This window comes from Orbicella faveolata, unplaced genomic scaffold (genome assembly GCF_042242905.1).
Source record: "Orbicella faveolata isolate gen_17 unplaced genomic scaffold, um_ofav_v1 contig_14, whole genome shotgun sequence".
Lineage (NCBI taxonomy): Eukaryota > Metazoa > Cnidaria > Anthozoa > Scleractinia > Merulinidae > Orbicella > Orbicella faveolata.
The window spans coordinates 22690260-22709213 of record NW_028301541.1 but is presented as its reverse complement, the minus strand read 5'-3'; the positions used below and the strand labels follow the sequence as shown (position 1 = coordinate 22709213).

The following is an 18954-nucleotide window of genomic DNA, read 5'->3' as shown; positions in this document are numbered from 1 at the left end:
ATTTTATCGCTTAAAGCGAGAGGACCTCACGCACGCTGTACAACACGGCCGTGTTGTTTAACTGTACGCTGCTTATATTTACAGTACCGCAATGGCCTCACGTGTTTTGGTTTAACGATCATATACAAAAGAAGACTCAAAACAACACGAAAAATTTACGCCAGACTTCTCTCGAGTTTACGTCGCTGCCGCGACAAAAATTAAAATTTCATGTGTGGTGGAGCTGTTTTCCATATCGGCGTAGAAACTCTGCCATTGTTTGGACGGCAGATGGTTGTTCAATAACGACAACGACAAAAGGCTTGTCAGTTAATGCCCGCCTGAACAATGCAAGCACCGCCTTCTTCGTGACGTCACATCCCCTTCGTCCTTCGAAAGGTCATGAGTTTAGAATTCCGCCAAGATCAAAAAATGAAAGGAGTCAGAAAATTCTCTCATAATAGCTTTCCATTCAATTTTTTTTTTCAAAGATTTTTTCACTTTCCTGACTTGCTATTGTTTTATTTTCAAGACCGTAAACCGACACAATAGTACTTTTTTTTCAAAAGCGGTACTTAACGATTTGCCAGGTTCCGTCAACCCAACAAAAAGATATTCCGTACCCAACGAAAACATACTCAGGAAAAGAGCAACAACAAAAAAAATAAAACGCGCAGACACATATTTCTCTCGATCGAAAAATATTGTTTTCCAATTGACTGGAACAAACGCGAAAACTCTTTGCTATTTTTAGCATCATGTACATTGAGAAACACCTTGCTTGATATAGGCAGGTGCATATCGGTGAAGCATTTGAATGGTTACCGAGCAGAAAGTCGGCAATTTTTTAAACACGATTTCCTTCTAAATCATTCCTTATCCAAATGCAGACCAATTTTGGTCGTTTATGGAAGCAATGTTTCCAAAATAGCGACGCGGATAGCTTAAAATGGGTACAGCGAGCCGGATAATATACGTATTACGTGTTTTATAGGAGCCCCGATTCTGTATTATAAACGCGCACACGCGCGCGCAATGGTCGCACACGCTTAGTTCCACTCACGGGCGATTAACCGCGAGTAAACATGGAGAAGGCGCTGGGGTAATGATGACGTGTTTAGAGTTTTCGAACCGTTGCCCACAAAAGGGAAATAATTTAAACCAAACAGTGTTTCCACACCCCAAAGCACAAACTGTGTTAACCTTAACCTGCTAAAACAAGCTCAATGCCTCTTGACCGCGACGTACCGTCTCCCCAGAGAATTACCACCCCTTTCAAATTCTCTTCCACTCTCCCTACCCTGCACGAAAGAAGAGTGAAGTCGTTACCAGTTCCTTAGGAAACGCCTGTCACATATCGTACTTGGTCTTTGGAAATAGGCTAGAGGTATTTTATGCATGTGGAAAACGGGTACTTTGTCATACGAAGAATTCGAAAATGAACTCCTTGACTTCCTTGAAAGAGCCAGGAAAGTTGGAGACCCATGGAATTTGGAAATTTCAAAGGTGCAGTCTTGAAATATTCACGTACAGTCTGGCTTATTTGTGCAGAAAATCTCTAAGCTTCTATTTTCGTCTTCACTTTGCTTTTTGTACATTGTGCTCTTTGTACTAGGAATGGATGAACTGTCTGCATATATTATGCATGTGCTGTTTTATCCATCTTGCATATTACAACAGCACGCCAGAGACAATGAGGTCTTACTTCCTTGTTCAAGGAAAAGCCGGCCCAGTTGTGAAGTGTGGATAATTAATGCTAACCACTGCATAAAATACTATCCAATGACTAAGCGTTGACAAAACAAACTACACTAGCTAGCCAATGGATATTGATTTATTTGGTGGATAGTGTTATCCACCCTTTGAAGGTCAGATAAATCCTATTAAGAGGCCTTCCAAAGGGGGTAGACATGTCGCTTTGTCGCATCCTTTTGTGTACCGATGTTGACTATAACCAGCAAATGCAAATGTTGCTGTCATTTTGCTGCATAAAATCATAAGATCAGACTTAACAAGAGAATATAATTTCTAAATAGGCGAAAAGTCCAAAAGGATCAATGCAATGTGGGAAAGTGTTGACAAACAAACAATACTATCCAATGGACAGTGATTTATATCTTGGATAATTTCATCAACCTTCGTTTGAGAAATGACGAGTTGCATGATTCACCTGATACCAGGCTGTTTTCATGCACGGATGGTTCCCTCCTGATCCGTTTTGGAGTAGCAAAACACAAAAAAAACGAAAAAGATTGTGAAGATTATGGTAGAAAAAAAGACAGTCATTCTGGACATGTCCCAAATTGTAATTTGTACTTGGTGGAATTGCTAGAGTAAGCATTTCTGGTGAATCAGTTTTCAATTATGTTCCAGTTCTCAGATTGCAAAATTTTGGGTGCATGCCCCATTGATTCTGCAATCCCAAACTACCAGCCACCCCCTTGAAAAATCTTGGATCTGTCCTTGTGGTTTCTTCGTACAGATGTTTCAATTGTAGTCCATATCAGTTGGCTTTTTTAAAACTGGAGAAATAATCTGTCTGGACAAACTTGGGCTTTTTTTCTCTTACTAGAGGGTCCCCTATACCCCTTTGTAAAACCCAGTCGTAAAAACGTTTGGCCTTTTTACACTTCACAAATAATATTCAAAATTCTTTCACATTCACACTAAGTTCAAGATGATCATGTTTCACATAAAAATGAAAAGCAAATTTGCAAATTAATATTTTCACTTCTTCTAACCTGTTTATAAAGCTGTTTATCCTCTGAGTTCAGCTCTTTGATCGAGTGTTTATCTGAATAGCAAAGAGGTCTGTCAGACCTGTCATCGTCTTGACATTGATAGTTGTCTTAATTCCACTCCGAGTTGAATTAGTCAGTAGTCATATAACTTCCGAAGGAATCACATTTTGATTCGATTCTAACAAATGGGACCCTTAACTGATCTTTACTGCTAGTCTTTTCCAAAAGATCAGATCGTGTTGCCATATGCGTATGTTCTGCATTCTTCAGTAGAATTAAACAGGTGTACTTTAGACAGTACACTTGGTAAACTTGGAGGGAATAATATTCTATGATTTGTAGAGATTGGAAGGATGGTGGCCTGATGGTTAGTGCATTGTCTAGACTCTGGATTGATCAGTGCAGATTTAAGCCCTGGCCAGGGACAATGCATTGTGTTCTTGGGCAAGACACTTTGCTTTCATGGTGCCTCTTTTCACCCTGGTTAATAAATGGTAATGATGAACGATGCTGGGGGTTAACCCTGCGATGGTCACTTCGTGCTAAGGCATTACTAACCAAAATAAGTTCCAAAGACTCCAAAGCCCCATATCCACATATAAGTTACTGGCAGGTGAAATGTCTTTTAATGCCGAAGTTTGATTTCAAGGGTTGTCATGTCTGTCAGCATATGCAACAGAAGGTGATGTAATGCCTTATCTTATTTGTTCAAAAACCATTAGAGGTCTATTTTTAATTATGACCAATCAATCCATATGAAGTCCAGGTCAGGTCAAAACCTAACCATAGCCCTTTGAAAACAATTCATACATTTTCTAAACTGTAAAAGAGCCAGAAATTCATCATGCAAAACAAAATGGTTCACGAATCACGTTTAATTCAACTCTTCACTTCACGAGTCACGTTTAAATAAAAAATTCATTCAGGTGGACATGAAAAGATCTTTAATCAAGAATCACATATAAAAATAATATTAAAATCATGATTCATGAGAAAATAACCGCCCAATCATGCCTCATGTAAAAAGTATAGGGGACCCTCTAATACTATGGTTTTTTGGTACAACTTCAAGATGGATTATGTATTGTCAGTGACACACTATCTGCTTTTGTGCATCTCCTTTGACAAAGTATTAAAGACAACCTTGGCTGAGATTGATAATCCCCCATTTGTTTGTCTTAAGACAGGCCTCTTCCACCTGTCATTAGATAACTTACCTAGATGCTAAAAATATGCCCAAGTTCTAGCAGACAGATATTTGTCTTTATCATACTGGTTGAGCTGTTCATTAGGGTTAGGGTTAGGTTACTTGAGTTGGTGTGAGGTCAAAAGAGCAGCTCAAGATCGACAGAGCTGGAAGGTACAAGTAACTGTGGACACCCTATGCCCCCCATGAGACGGAGAAGACTAGTAAATGATGATGTCAATCATTAAGGCTAATATGTCGTTAAAATTCAATTTTTTTTATATTAAAAGGGTAGAAGAGAAGTGAAGTACTTAACCAAACCCCAGGTTCAGCTGCGTCATCACAAAACAAAAGAAGAAGAGACAGATGTGACTTCAACAGAGGATAAAAACTGGGGTGTGGAGGAACATGATGTAAGAGATATTTGTATAGGTAATCATACGGTTTCGAGTTCAATTTGGAATTAATTTGCACGAGTGAGTTTTTCAAAAAGCTGAAATTGCACGAGCCCCTTCGATGAGTGTAATTTCAGCTTTTTGAAAAACTCACAAGTGCAAATTAACTCCAAATTGAACGAGAAAAACTGTATGATTACTTATTAATAATATAAACATGAAAAAATTCGTGCGGAGGAAGTGCCGGAAGATCTTTCTTGAAGCCATTTTTTCTCCTTTGAGAAAACTTTTTTCAAAGTTTCAGCACAAAATTTTCGTCATCATTTTACGTGATATCATTTTCTTAGAAAAGTTCCTATTTTCTTTCAGTCAATCATAATCCAGAATTTCGATGTGTAATTTGCACTGGTGTTACACTTTTTGCACTGATGTTACACTTTTTGCACTGTGTTACACTTGAACTGCACTGCTCTTAGCCAATCAGAATCGAGTAATTTTTTCATGTGTATTATTAATTGGATTATGTTGTGCATAGTTTGTGAAGGGCTCATGGTTGGTGTACTCACTTCATGATTGAGCGGTGCGGGTTTTAGCCCTGGCTGGGGACATTGTGTTGTGTTCTTGGGCAAGACACTTAATACTCTCACAGTGCCTCTCTCCACCCAGGTGTATAAATGGATACCAGCAAATTTAATGCTGGGGGTAACCCTGCAATGGACTAGCATCCCATCCAGGGGTGGGGGGGGGGGGGGGGAGGGGGAGTAGAAATACTCTTAGCAACTTCATGCTACAGAAGCCGGGATTAGCACCAGCATGATGGGCCACTTGGCTCATTGCTCAACCAATCAATCAATAGTAAAATAATGATTGTTCAAGGCCAAAATCTGTGGTTCCTTTCTGTTTTCCTATTAACTTTTTTTTGCTTTGACCAAGATATTAGAGCAAATGGGAGTACTTTTCAGCCCCTTAGCACTGAATCGATATTTCAAATGGTGTTATGCATTTAGAATGAGTAGGCATCAAAATTTGTCCAGCTTGGCAGTATGTAATTGGCCAATTTCTAAAATTCAGACGTCACATCAGTTCATTTTCTTTGCAACCCAGGTGCATGCCTCTCTGTTGACCTGGAGATACCTGTGAGTTCTGCCATCAATTGTGATCTTGTTGGATGTTCTGTTTTTCATGTTGTGTTTTTGTGGCTTTTTTAGGATTGTGCAATGTCTAGCCATCTGCATTCAAGTGAAAATACAGAGTTTCTCAAGTTTGAGTACCAGGTCATTTACAGCTTTAGCTACAATGTTCCTGTGTTATATTTTACTGCAAGCCGGCAAGGTATTTTATAGAGGAGCTTCAATCTACTTAATTTAAATTAGTGGTATTGCAATATCTAGACTAGGTGTCCTTATTTTCATGGCTCGAGGCAGCGTGTCAGAGTGGTTAGGGCACCAGACTTGAAATTCAGAGGTTGCGGGTTCAAGTCCTGTTCTGACAACTAAGCTGGAGTTGTTTCTTGGAAGACCCTGGTTCAACGCCTTGGTCATGCTTGTAAATACTGTAGCTAACTGGTCTGTCTCCCACCAGTTGGGATTTTCAAGCCTATTACATTTAGTTGATGCCTTAGAACTAGCCAGGTGTAGCTACAGTAAATGTATTAACCACTATAAACAATAACATTTGAACATTATTTTGATGTCATACGTTACTACAGGGTCATGAAAACTGTTTAAGAGTGTGAAATTTTAGTGCCAGTTATGTTTTCAAGACCTGCTAATGCAGCCTACTTGTAAAACCAAAACATATGGCAATAGAGCTTTCTCTATATGCGCTCCAAAGATTTGGAACCCTGTTTCCTTGGAAATACATGTACGATGATCCAGTACAGTTTTATTATTTAAGAAAAAACTCAAGACCTTCCTTTTTACTAAATTTATTAAGAGTAACTCTTTAATATCATATTTTTAATTTTTTAGATTCTAGTTTTTTTTAGGTATTTTGCTAGTTTTTAGTTTCTAAGTTTCTTGGAGTAAAATTGTGGTTTTAGGGATATTTTGTAAAGCACCTCGGGCAAATGATGGATGTGTGTGCTATATATTATGAACTAATTACTAATAAATTATTTATTTACTATGTCAAATACAGTTTACTGGGGAGATCTGATCATACTAAGTCTTCCTTTCAGAAATTTGCTGTTTGTGTTTTTACAGTTCTTGGTGAATTTATGTATGGCTGGTAAAATGCACACAAAGAAAGATTTTCTGCAAAATGTTGCATACTTTCTTTTGTTAGCTACCAGGTCTACTTCTAGTTTCAAATGCCAAGTTGTTAAATTTATATTCATCCCTTCTGGGTGTAAGTACATTAATTAATTAAAAGCTTAATTTTTTTAGATGGTAAACTAGTCAGTTTGGATGAAGTGTGGGATAACGTACCAGATGTTTACCGTGAAAGACTTGCATATGAAAAATGGACATTTCTAACACAACAGGTACTGTTAATGTAATCCTAATTCCCAAACTCACTTATAGTCTGTCAGAGTTTAAACAAAGGAAATCATGGCCATGATGGTGTATTAATGGGATTAATCTTATCTTAATTAGCATCAATTTTTTAGAAGGTATATCAAACAGTCGAGACAGTTTCGCCACATTTCCAAACATCTTGAGCAAAGTTTGGCAAAATGTAATACTCTCAGACCTGCACATCATATTTGCAATAATTATTGGTATTAGGAGATGTAGTCAAATATGATTGGTGGGGTTTGATATGATATTATGTACAAATAAAACAAAGCTCTGCTTAGGGATTAGTATTACTTTGTGTTATAGTTTACTCTGATAAAAATTAAATCTGCCAATTTTGCTCCTAGACAGTACAGAACTCTTTCTTGTGTCTACAGTATTCAAGGACATTGTTTACTCCAGGGATGTGATCTACCTTTCACAACTTGTAATCTTGGGCTAAATATGTCCTTTTGTTTGATAAATGGCCACAGTTTATGGACCCATTTGGACTCAACTCACACTCTCTCTGTTTCCAATAATCCCTTTGTTTTTGTGTTGATCAGAACATTAAATTTTGTTTTCTAGGAACACCCATACCTTGGTGTTCCATTTTACCAGCTTCATCCCTGTCACACTGCAGACATGATGAAGAACGCATCAAGTGTTTCAGAAGAAAGAGAATCTCATGGGTATAAAATATAAAATTACAGTTGGTCTGTTTGCTTAACCCATTGACGCTTGTGCCACCCATAACTGCCCAGGATGAGTGTTGGCCTTTGTTCTACTTTTAACATCATCTCCTTTGACCAAAATTGGCATCACTTACACCAAGTTCTGCAGGAGGAAATGGTCTTTCCAGTGATCACAGCGATTAGGTCAACAGAGCCTGAAATATGCACAAAAATGTTGAGAAGATTGAGTGAAAAACCCGGACCAAAATTCCCCTCTTGAATACACGTGACTACTCTGTCATGTGTATTGCCCATCGATCTCGTTGATGTTTGTTGCGAATTCTTGATTTTTGTTGGAAATTCTGGTATCAAGCCCAGTAGAAGGTCAGCAACTGCAGCAAAAAGATAAGAAAAGTAGAAAAAGGATAGGCAGAAAACAAAAATTAAAAAAAAAACCGAAAAGCCTAAAGACATTAAGCAACTTTCTTTCGAAATTTTGATTTCTGCTCATACCTGAGCAGAAATGTCATAAAATGCTATGCTAGTGGAAAGAAAGGCATGCTGTCATGTTGCAAATGCCTTTTTGGGTAGATCAGAGCTAATTTAGCTGATATCCACGTGGAAAATGTCCAAAATGCCCAAAAATTGCGCTTTTGTCAAAAATCTCCAGGTGTTAATGGGTTAACATAACTGATTTTGACTATTCAAAAATTATGGTTATTTATAGAAAGAAGAAATAACACCACAACAGAATATAAGGGCACTGTCTCACAAGTTGTGTTCCAAAAAGTCAACTTTAGTACAATAGCAGATTTGCACGACAGCATCATTTGACTACAACTACCTGAACTCATTTCGTCTTAAGTAACTTATTTAAATAACAATTGCCCTAACTAACACAAGCAACAGAAAAAGTGAAGGATTCCGGTAATTGTAGTCAAATGACGCCATTATGCAAATTGCCTGTTAGGTCATGATGGAGGATTTTTACCTCTTGCAAGGGTTACTACAATATACTTTTGGTTATTTTTAGCAACCGCTAAATTTTAACACTTCTACATTCAGGGAGTCAGGGCTTTTAGAACTTTACTGTATAATTGATTAATATCACAAAAATAAATTTTGAAATTAATTTTTTTGTTTATTCTCAGGTCTGCCAACTACCTTGTGACATGGCTTAGCACAGTAGGACCAGTTGTAGGGCTCAACATTCCTGTAGCATACTCACTGTAACATTCCATGATCATGGATAGAGCATCACTTTACCCACCAAGTGACTTGTGTAGTAATATAATTTGTCAAATGATCTTCCTTTTGTGGACCCAAGAAAACCAGCTCAACACTGACAGTGGCTTCAGCTGAAGGTCCACCATACTCCCACCATCTCAACAGTACAGGAGCTAACCAGCTTGACACTGAGTAAATGCTGGGCAATTTATGACTAATGCTCAATAAATGTGCGAAGATGGCAAGTAGAATATTCATTCTAACTCTGGGATTGCAGGGAACAGGTTGTTGTAAAGCAGGCCAAGTCTATGCCATTGGACTACATAACCCTTACTGTTCCCTAGCCAGTGATCCTCGGTTATTCCAAGGGTTGCAAACTTCAGTTAGCCATTAAAATCATGGTAAATTTGAAAATAAGGCAAAGTTTACCATTTTTGTTTGTGATCTGAAATGTTAAATATTGGTATTTTTGTTTTCAATAAAAACTTCAAGGACCCAACTAATCTTTATTCCTTTGGACCACATGTACTTTACATTATACAATACATGAATTGCAGTATAAATAGCAGTCAAATACACTACTATTTCCTAGAAGACACAAACAACTGAAATAAATAAGCTTGCTCATTAAATTTCCTTTGCTTGTGTCCTCTTTGCCCTGCTACCACCTGACTGGAACCTATTTAGCTTCATGTCGTGTGTCTGCACATAGTTGATTTTGAGGTAGCAAGTTTTGAGATTTAATGACAGGTCCAGATGTGCTCAAAAGGGGGGATCTAAAGTGAAGTTAGGGGGAGGGTGTTAGATGGGAGGATGATTTGCTGCCAACTTGAGAGTATTTTCTTCAACCCAGTAAATATATCACGCCAATGAAAATGTTGCACCTTTTCCAAACTAACATATCCTCTACAGTTTACTTGCAACTTCAACTTTTCCCTGAGGTTGTTAAGCAAGAAGATAAAAAAGCATCATTGAGGAAACAAAAAGTTCCACCCATGCATAATTATCTTCACTTCTGTTTCAACAAACTGAGGTGCGGTGGACAGTCCGGGTTCTAGCCGGATTCTCAGACGTCCAAGGTCGTTCGCGGGCCACTTCACCCAGGGGAAGCAAAGTGATCGCGAACGACCTCATACGTCTGAGAATCAGGCTATCTAGGTTCAAGCCCTAGCCAGGGACATTGTGATGTGTACTTGGGCAAGACACTTAACTTTCACAGTGCCTCTCTCCACCATGAGTATAAATGGGTACCGTCAAATTGTTGGGGAAACCTAGCCTGCAGAACAGGTGTAATTTTTTTGCGTATTTTAATACGCAAAAATATTACATCTGTTCTGCTGGCTAGGGAAACCTAACAAATTGCAGGGGAGTGACCTGTGATGGACTAGCATCCCATCCAGGGGGAGTAGAAATACTCCTAGCTGCTTCATGCTACAGAAACCGGGATAAGCTGTGGCAGCTGTAAGCCAGTGGGCGTCAAGGCTTCACTTATTTTTTTCAACAAACCAAGGAAAAAAGAGGGACTGCACCAGACTACCTTTCTGTGCAGTTCCAGAAAATATCCATACCCCACCCCCTGCAGCAGGGATCAGAATTTCCTGGGGGATTGGGGGGGGGGGGGGGGGGGGGGGTTTCTATAAGACCAAAAACTTAAAGAAACATATGAAGCTTTACTGGAACTTCCAGGAGGGGCAGGGGTCTTAGAAAAAATCTCTTCTGTGGAGGAGGTATAGACATTTTCTGGAACTACACAAAATGAGAAAAAGAAAGAACACTAGCTAGAGAGTGGCACAGTAATGGTTTTTATTACAATTTCAAAGACAGCTTTTCACAGAAGTTGTATCATCTGGGAGAGCTTCTTTCGTTGCCTACATTCTACAAAAGAAAGACAATCAAAAGTATTTTTAGACGATGTAAATGAAGTGACTTGATGAAACAGGTTTAAAACACATCTTGAAAGAAATTAATGTCTCACCTATCTTAGTCTTCTAGCTTCTCGCTCAGATTCCAGTAAAGTCAAGATATCTCCCTCTCGGACTGGACCTTTGACATTACGGATGATGGATCGGTTTGTGTCATCCAAAAACTCAACTCGTACCTAGGAAAGGGTCCACATGATTTCATTATTTTTTGACATAATCTTCTTTTGGTAGAGTGTGCTTATTGGAGAAGGGATGCTTGAGGGATTGCATACTTAGTTATTATCTGGCTTAAACACAAGAATGTCATAAAACACCTCACTGAACAACAACACCACAGATGCTGAAACTTATGAACTGTGACAGTAAGAGTTGTATATTCATAACACCATTATAATTCAACTCCTAATGCAATCAACTGATCAAAGAAACAACTATATACAATAGCTCAAATAACCTTTATTACTAGCCGGAAATTGCAAAGCCACATCAAGGGGGGGGGGGGGGGGGCAATTGAACCCACACCATGAAACAATGTGGCCGACGAGGTGCATGAGGGGGTAAATATATACTAAGCTAGAATGCTGCCTGAATAGAACTGATGAGCCATCGTGTGATCAAGCATTAATGTCCAGGCCCCAGTTGTTCGAAAGTTGGTCAACACTATCCACTGAATAAATCACTATCCAGTGGATAGCGTGGTTTGTTTTGTCCACACTTATCTGCTAGATAGCGATTTATCTGGTGGATAGCATTATCCAGCCCTCGAACAAATGGAGCCAGGAGCAAGTCAATGATTAACCTACTCAAAAATTACACTGCTATTAGTCAAATCCAATACCTTCCAAGTTAAACTCATATTTCAATACTATGTTCAGATGACCAGGCATGAAACAGGGTTTCTGATATTCCCTGCTTTTGCAGAGCTGTGAATTTCAAGTTAATCCATGAAATCTCACGAAATTCATAAAAACAAGCAAAACCAGTGTTTCAGCAAGAAAATTTTACTTGAGGGCCAAAGTGGCCCCCTGAAGATCTTTCTTAGGGGCCAATTTTTTAGGAAAGGGGCCAATAAACTGAAAGCTACAGAAGGAAAAAATGCATCAGGGTACCAAGGAAAATAAAGCAGTTTATTAGGATCTATGATAAAATTTAATAGTGAGTGCTTTTTGAAGGGTTTCTACTCAATAAAGTTTCTTTTGAATCAGATACTAGTATGGAGGATCCGTGCATTACAAGAGAACAATACTTTGGCCTACATGACGCAGTCAATAATCAAGGGTTTGCAATGCATTATAGGGCAATTTCAAACTCGGTCAGCCATTTGGAAGTTTTCCGATATGAGAGAATTAATACAGCAAAGCAAAAGGACGGATTGACTTCTTTTATTATGTTGAATGTTTTAGAAACAAAGATCTTTCAATATGATTTTCTAGAAGGACATAATGTGTAACAAAATAACTGTTATTGATCGGCAACACAGAGAAATGTGGTCGCCATTATGCTGTACTATGGCGACTAAACTGGAATTTTTGGCCGCCAAGGATGAAATGCTCGTTGCATTGGCGACCGTATCGATCACAATTTCTAGCCCTGGGATGGCTTTTAAAATATTATGCCTGTGTTAAGCCTGCAGTCTTTTAAAAGGAAAGGGCCAAATTGGCCCTTTTTCGTTTTTCTGGGGGCCATCTCTGATTGTAATGTGGGATTCCCGCAATGGCACGCTCTGGTAGAAACACTGCAAAATACCGCTAAATTCACTAGAAATTGTACCAAATACATGTCAGTACAACATACTTGAAACTTATCTTGCATGCTTGGGCTGTTTACTTAGCCTAAACTTGCACATTTATAGTGAAACGTCGTCAACACAATGAGTAAACAACATCCCAAAACTACCATGCGTTCTTAGATTAATGTTGCGAAAAATTGGGCATTCACTGTGGCCTTGATGTAAAAAAGCTTTGCCATTGGCCATTGTTCTTACATAGGCTGACACTCATCATTTTCCGAAAAAAATGGTAAAATTGTCATCTTTTTAAATTAAAAATGTTTGTCAAATCAGTGCTAAACCAATCACTTTTCAGTGCTCCCACAAAATCCACCATTTTTTACCTATCATTTTTTCGTGAAATTTGTGCTGAAAATTTCCGTGAATTTACCACAAAATCGGCTATTTTTTCTGCAAATTTGTCTCTGAAAATCCCGCAAAATTTGACTTTTTTTCTGCGACCCATCAGAAGCTTGGACTATATCATCAGTCTTTCTATGTCAATTTCCAGATGTCACTTGAGCAATGGGGGTGTGTAATGGCAGGGAGTGCTTTTAGGAATAGAGGCGCTCATTTAAAAACTACACATTCAATGGGGCGCTTTCTAGGAAAGGAGCTCTTATTGAGAGGCCAGAGGGAGCACTAGATTGGAATACTATGGTACACCACTCAAGACCTAGAATGATTATCTCTTGTAAAACATATACTTTAACTCCAAGATGAAATTATTGTTGTTACAGTCACCTGTATAATTTCTAAGATGGTACACAATAGATTTCTATACTTGGTTTCCATATTTGTTATTTGTTATCTATCTCGCCAGCAACAGAGTTGTGTATCGAGGAAATAATAAGGCTTACCTGAGTACATTGACCCTGGGAGCCAGTTCGACCCAAACATTTGGTAACCTGCAACAACCAAAGCCAAAGCTTTTAGCTTATAAGGTTAAACCTGACTGATGAAGTTGTGTGAAATCCGCGCCGAACATACACGAGACAGCTACAAACAGTGAATTATATTATAATCTGGTCTTGAAGTTGTGGAGAACTTTTTTTAGATTATAGTTAACCTTAATTGTCCTTCTGGAGAGTCAGCAACCTTGAAATATGTACGAGAAACCTTTCAAACTGAAGGTTGGGAAGCTCAAACCATTTGTCAAAATATTCCCTTAAAACTACTTACTGTCTAAAAGTAAAGACTTAAAAACTTTAGTCACATTAAGATGAAGGTTTCTTTATTGGTAAAAGGTAAAATCTCTTCTTGTAGGTCACGAAATATCTAAATTACCTTGGCTAGTTTCACAGGCTTGTCCATCGTGTAAATATGGCGGATGAAAGAGAACAAACCACGTGGTCCCAGCGGATTTCACGCGCGCGCTGAATGCTGGGAGTGATGTGAATGAAAATGGCAAAATGAAGACAGTGAGCGAAAATGTGTTTCATTACTCGATTTAAAGCATTTTTTTAACAGAACACAGTGCTACCTCATCGAAAAAGTTAAAATCTTTAGTATTATTTGAGTATTTGGCTTTAAGTTTGTGCCTTTTTTTAGATATTTTGACCGAAGAAGCCTGTCAGAAATTTTCCCAAGATCCTTTGCATACTGCAAGGCTTGTATTCAAAATGGCGTCGGCAACAAGGGTAGTTCAGGCAATTCGGAATTTCCTAATTGGAGTAAGTGTGATAAACGACTGTAGTCACCCATTTATTATGAAGGAATAGATTTTTAAACGATCGATTTTGTTTCTCAACACAGAAAAAACTCACAGTTTCATTGCGTTATCCTTATGATCAAGCTCCAAGGTATTTAACTAATATTAAACCTTGATACTGCACTGTAGCCAGTGAACTACAAATCCATATAAGCTTATATATTCAAATGCGCTAGTAACGTATATGCAATGCAACGGGCATGTTTCATTTTCATAGGGTAACCCTGGAATTTTTCGCGCATTTAGCAAATACCTGATTTATGTTTGATGAAGATGTTATAAATACTATATGTAAGCTTATAACTCTTGGTAATACTCAAGATACTGTGTTAATTTACCAGAACTCAGCCATATCCTAACCTACCTGATGGCCCAGCTCACAAACTAAGCCATAATTATTACTGTGATCGAGATGTGCGTCGTGCTTCTATGCCACCTGTCGTATTGTATGGCCAACAAAAGATGTTGGAAAAGACACCAGGGTAAGAGAAATATGTGAGCCCTTATATTTTTATGGCCAACATATAACAATGGAGGGGGGTGGGACAGGGAGGTCAGAAACTCCCTCTTCTTGTATCCTGCTCTCCTGCATCCAGTACCTTTATCTCCCAACTCCCACCCTTGTCCATCTTGCTCCCGTCCCCTATAAATAAGGACAGTGGTGGATCTAGGGGAGGAGCCCAGGGGGCCTGCCCCCCTTATTTTGGGTAAAAAAAGAAGAAATGACAGAAGGAAGAAAAGCCGGCAGGGCAAGTAAAACACAACCCCCCCCCCCCCCCCCCCCTCAGCTCAAGGTCTGGATCTGCCACTGAAGGAGACTCAAAACACATCCTAGTCATTTAGCTGCACTATCCTTAGGCATTTCCTTTTCCATTTTCCTGCATTTTCAACCTTACTCCTCTTGCTCATGCCTTTTGACAGCTTAAGCAACAACATTTCATGACCTACGATGTAACCACCGTAAAAGAGGTTCCAATTTTACTGGAAGTAAGCCTCAGTTTTTTAGCCCAATGGCGAATTTTCATTTTTCCATCTACCCAGAAGTCTCAAAATGAGCTAAATGTAAGTCAAACTACATTTTCAGTTCTTGTTTTTTGAAAGTATTTTAACACTTAATAAATGATTCCCGCCTTCTTAGAACTCTTGCTTCCCGCCCTCTCCTCTGCAGCTCCCTACCCTCTCTTCTCCTGCTTCCTGCCCTTTCCTTTGCCGCCTCCCACCTCCTATCCTCCCAGCCTCCTGCCCCCTGCACCCCCCTCATAACAGCAATATGAAACTGGTTGATTAAAGATGATTTCCAGTTTATACTGACAACTCTCAAGGGTTTGTTTATGAGTCTAAGATGCTGGCAAAGCATACCAAAAAGGTATGAGTAGTATTAACCATTGCAAAATTCAGTCAATTGAATATGATATTGTAGCCATATCAGGTCAGTGACTTGATATTGCAGCATATCAGGACAGTAGACACGTCTCCTGATTGGCTAATTTCGAATTTGGGTACAGTAATTTTTGTAAACAGCTGATATCGGATATTAGTTTCTGATTTAGACTTCTTGAAGTGACATTTAGTTTTTGTTAATATTTTTTAGCGAGGAAGTGAAGTCTCTGACTGCAAAGATCCCAGGCAAAGTGTATGATCCAGATGACTGACTCCTGCAAAAGAAAATCAGCTTGACTGAGGAATAAATTAACTTCAAGTTTATTTCATTAAAAAGCCTTGGCGTATTCCAAATCCTCTGAGAACTATTGAACTGTGGGAAGCATGAAAGCATTGTGACCAATATTTTTCTCATAGTGGACACAAGTTAGAAAATTGGTTTTCTTTGCCTGCTGTGATTGCACTGCAATCTTAACTTGAAGCATAAATCTCTTTTGGAAGCAACTTATTGCACCTTTGTTCAAAATTGTTGTTTTCTATATTGAAGTGTTGTTTAGTATCAGATAATGCTGGTATTTCCTTTCTGTATATAAATAATGTAATTCAAATTATGAATTTAAATACAGTCATTTGTATGAAACAACAAGCAGTCATATTATCTTTTGTTAAGGTTTCTGTTTACTAGTGTTTAACAATTAGCGATAGTATTAAAAACTGGATCATTGGATAATGCAATTTGAGAGTTTTCATTGGCTTAGCCATCATGGGTTATGAGCCATTATACCATGCTCTACAAATATGGTTAGTATAGGCCTGAATTTTTTTGGTGTTTTTATTTTTATTTTAGTTTAGTTTTCTATATTTAAGGTACGTTTTTAATAAAACAATAATTATTCCACTCGTGCCCGTTGGACATGTGATGATTATAGTGAACTCGGCGCTACGCACCTTGTTGGCTATCTACCATCTCATATCCAATGCATGCTCATGGAAAAGTAGTGCACTGTTAAAGGCAGAGGAAACATACATATCATAATAGACCACATTTTTATGCTATTAGTGAAGTTTATTTCAATTTGTGTGGCTCTATTTGGTTTCAGGATTCAAGAAATCTTGTACTAAAATAATGAAAATTTGTATATAAAATTAATTCAAACCTTTACTGGATTCCCTTAGCTTTCCTTGAACTGACATACAGTTGAACCTTGCGTAAGCGACCACCCAAAATGTGAAACCTTGGTGGCCACTTACGGGAAGTGGTTGCTTATGAGAGTTTAGAGAGATTTAGAGAGGTCAAAATTTTACCTCATTGGTATATAGTAACTGTTGAGACAGAAAAGTTAGTTTTGGGAAAAATACCGTACAGTCGAACCTCTATTAAGTGGCCATTCTCAGGGACGAGGCAAAATAGAAATAGCGTTCAGGTTTTACAATATTTTGTTGGGTTAAAAGCTTCAAAATCTCTGGATTAGTTGGAGGGAACGATAGATCAACAAATCATGCAGTGGCGGATCCAGGATTTTTCTTAAGAGGGGGTGCACCACTGAGGAATCGCGATACTGACTGGTGAGGTAAACAAATTTTAAAAGCGAATACAAAGAAGAAGGCTTCATCTCAGGGGGGGGGGGGGTGTACCCCCTGCAGCCTCTACCTAGATCCGCCCCTGAAATGGCCTCAAAGAGTCTGTCCATGGACGTTTATCTTTTTGCCACGAGTTTTCTTCTCCCGTGAGGTTAACTTTTGTGAATTCGAACTCAAGCAAATTGCTAGTTCTCGGAGAGCAAAAATGGGGTTTACTCATAGCTGAGTATTGGTCAAAATTTGAACCGTCAGCTGAGAAAGAATTCACTTAGTAGTTAACTTACAGCTGCAAACTTTACTGATAGCTGAGAAATGAGTTAAGTTTTTTTATTGATCATTATAGCCGAGAAATCGCTAAAACACAACATACAAGCAGCCGGGGGGAGGAGACTCCCACATAAAAATGGCCAGGATGCTCGTTAGAAATTTTGAAAAGAACCCCTTACAAGGTACCAAGATCCCGCTTTGTAGGCGTGGCTTGAAACCTCCCTAAGAGGTACCAATTCTTAAAACATCCCCCATTTTTTTTTTGGCTCAGTACCCTAAAAGGTACCTTAAATGCTCCCACTGTGGATCTTTTGAGGCTGAACACACGTCCTTTTCATATGGGAGCCCCCCCTCCTCCCCTCCCTCCCCCCCCCCCCCCGAGCAGCCCCATCTGGAGCCGCTCTCATTGTAATCGGTCAAAACAAAACTGACCGGAAGCTGACGCAAATAGGTGATGACGTAAGCTCATCCGGGGGAATTTCCCCGTTCTTGTTTATTACGTGATCACCAGAACAGAAACGTTAATTGTTGGTACGGGGGAGACCCTTTCTGTAGACGAGCAACATGTTTGTTTTATTCTGTACGGTAGTGACGGGTCTTTTAAGTTATAACTGAGATTTCGAATCTTTCAGAAATGGGCTGAAATTTTGATTATTCGATAGCTGAGAAATCGCGAAAAAGGTAAATGAGAACCGCATTCCTCACACCCCCTCTCATTGTAATCGCTCAAGAAGAATAGGTGATGACGTAAGCACATTCGGGGGGAATCCCTCCGATCTTGTTTATTACCTAATTACCAAAAGCGAAGTACAACTTCCTCATCAAATTGATACGGGAGCACCCCTTCTGTAGACGATATTTATAACTTATATCACATGATCATTTGCGGGAGGCGCGGCGGCCTCGTGGTTAGTGCGCTCGTCTCCGGATCGAGCAGTCCGGGTTCGAGCCCTGGCCAGGGACAATGTGTTGTGTTCTTGAGCGAGACACTTTACTCTCACAGTGCCTCTCTCTACCCAGGTGTATAAATGGGTGCCGGCGAACTTCATGCCGGGGGAAGCCTTGAGATTGACTAACATCCCATCCAGGGGGAGTAGAAATACTCCTAGTCCCTTCATGTTACAGAAACCGGGATAAACTAGCTCCGGCCGGCGTATCTCACATTCCAAATAAATACCAAATTTAGCGTATTACGTAGAAAGTGAATGATGTTCTTTTTCCGAGATAAAGTGAAAATGTGTATGTTGCATGACTGAACTCATTGACTGAAAATCTTGCTTCTCCAACGAAATTTGCCTTTCAAATGAAAAATGAAAGATTTATGGGAAGATGCGTGACAACATCTCGAGCCGGTCAGTTGGTCATGGGTGCATTTTCTCAAGGTACGATAATTGTCTTTGTTTACTTGAACTATAAATGAAAACTGAAACATAATGGAAAATGAGATTTTGAATTTGACGATGCTGACATGACCGTAGTATAATTTTCCTCAATGCACAGCCACGGGGGATAAGTCAAATTTCGGACCTTCATCGACTGGCCTCAATTTTCAGTGAACGTCGTCAGCCATTATATTCCGAGTACAAATATCACATTCATTTGGATTAATTTGATTTTTTCTCAAA

At 39.0% G+C, this 18954-nt stretch overlaps 3 protein-coding genes across 3 annotated transcripts; 2 read left to right on the top strand and 1 right to left on the bottom strand.

Annotated features, from left to right (window-relative positions):
* Window positions 1-1293: 1293 nt before the first annotated feature.
* Window positions 1294-9199, top strand: LOC110062134 (ubiquitin-like-conjugating enzyme ATG10). Its single transcript, XM_089287136.1, has 6 exons — window positions 1294-1485; window positions 4197-4319; window positions 5510-5633; window positions 6689-6786; window positions 7388-7491; window positions 8625-9199. The coding sequence occupies exons 1-6, from the start codon at window positions 1378-1380 to the stop codon at window positions 8704-8706; spliced, it is 639 nt and encodes a 212-aa protein (XP_089143262.1). The 5' UTR covers window positions 1294-1377; the 3' UTR covers window positions 8707-9199.
* A 1289-nt stretch (window positions 9200-10488) lies between these two features.
* LOC149114538 (small ribosomal subunit protein eS28) lies at window positions 10489-13729 on the bottom strand. The gene is made up of 4 exons (XM_089287138.1): window positions 13678-13729; window positions 13251-13298; window positions 10676-10798; window positions 10489-10575 (listed from the first exon to the last, which is right to left on the bottom strand). Exons 1-3 carry the CDS (start codon window positions 13702-13704, stop codon window positions 10676-10678), a joined length of 198 nt encoding a protein of 65 aa, XP_089143264.1. The 5' UTR covers window positions 13705-13729; the 3' UTR covers window positions 10489-10575.
* Window positions 13730-13942: 213 nt separating this feature from the next.
* LOC149114537 (NADH dehydrogenase [ubiquinone] 1 alpha subcomplex subunit 7-like) lies at window positions 13943-16216 on the top strand. Its single transcript, XM_089287137.1, has 4 exons — window positions 13943-14063; window positions 14146-14192; window positions 14443-14583; window positions 15693-16216. The coding sequence occupies exons 1-4, from the start codon at window positions 14013-14015 to the stop codon at window positions 15751-15753; spliced, it is 300 nt and encodes a 99-aa protein (XP_089143263.1). The 5' UTR covers window positions 13943-14012; the 3' UTR covers window positions 15754-16216.
* Window positions 16217-18954: the final 2738 nt, after the last annotated feature.

Coding starts and splice junctions, on each gene's coding strand:
- LOC110062134 (XM_089287136.1), top strand. CDS start 1,378: ATGTGGAAAACGGGTACTTTGTCATACGAAGAATTCGAAAATGAACTC. Junction 5,634..6,688: donor TTTTACTGCAAGCCGGCAAG/GTATTTTATAGA, acceptor TAATTTTTTTAG/ATGGTAAACTAGTCAGTTTG. Junction 6,787..7,387: donor GGACATTTCTAACACAACAG/GTACTGTTAATG, acceptor TTTGTTTTCTAG/GAACACCCATACCTTGGTGT.
- LOC149114538 (XM_089287138.1), bottom strand. CDS start 13,704: ATGGACAAGCCTGTGAAACTAGCCAAG. Junction 13,299..13,677: donor AGCCTGTGAAACTAGCCAAG/GTAATTTAGATA, acceptor TGGTTGTTGCAG/GTTACCAAATGTTTGGGTCG. Junction 10,799..13,250: donor CCCAGGGTCAATGTACTCAG/GTAAGCCTTATT, acceptor ACCCTTTCCTAG/GTACGAGTTGAGTTTTTGGA.
- LOC149114537 (XM_089287137.1), top strand. CDS start 14,013: ATGGCGTCGGCAACAAGGGTAGTTCAGGCAATTCGGAATTTCCTAATT. Junction 14,064..14,145: donor TTCGGAATTTCCTAATTGGA/GTAAGTGTGATA, acceptor TTCTCAACACAG/AAAAAACTCACAGTTTCATT. Junction 14,584..15,692: donor ATGTTGGAAAAGACACCAGG/GTAAGAGAAATA, acceptor AATATTTTTTAG/CGAGGAAGTGAAGTCTCTGA.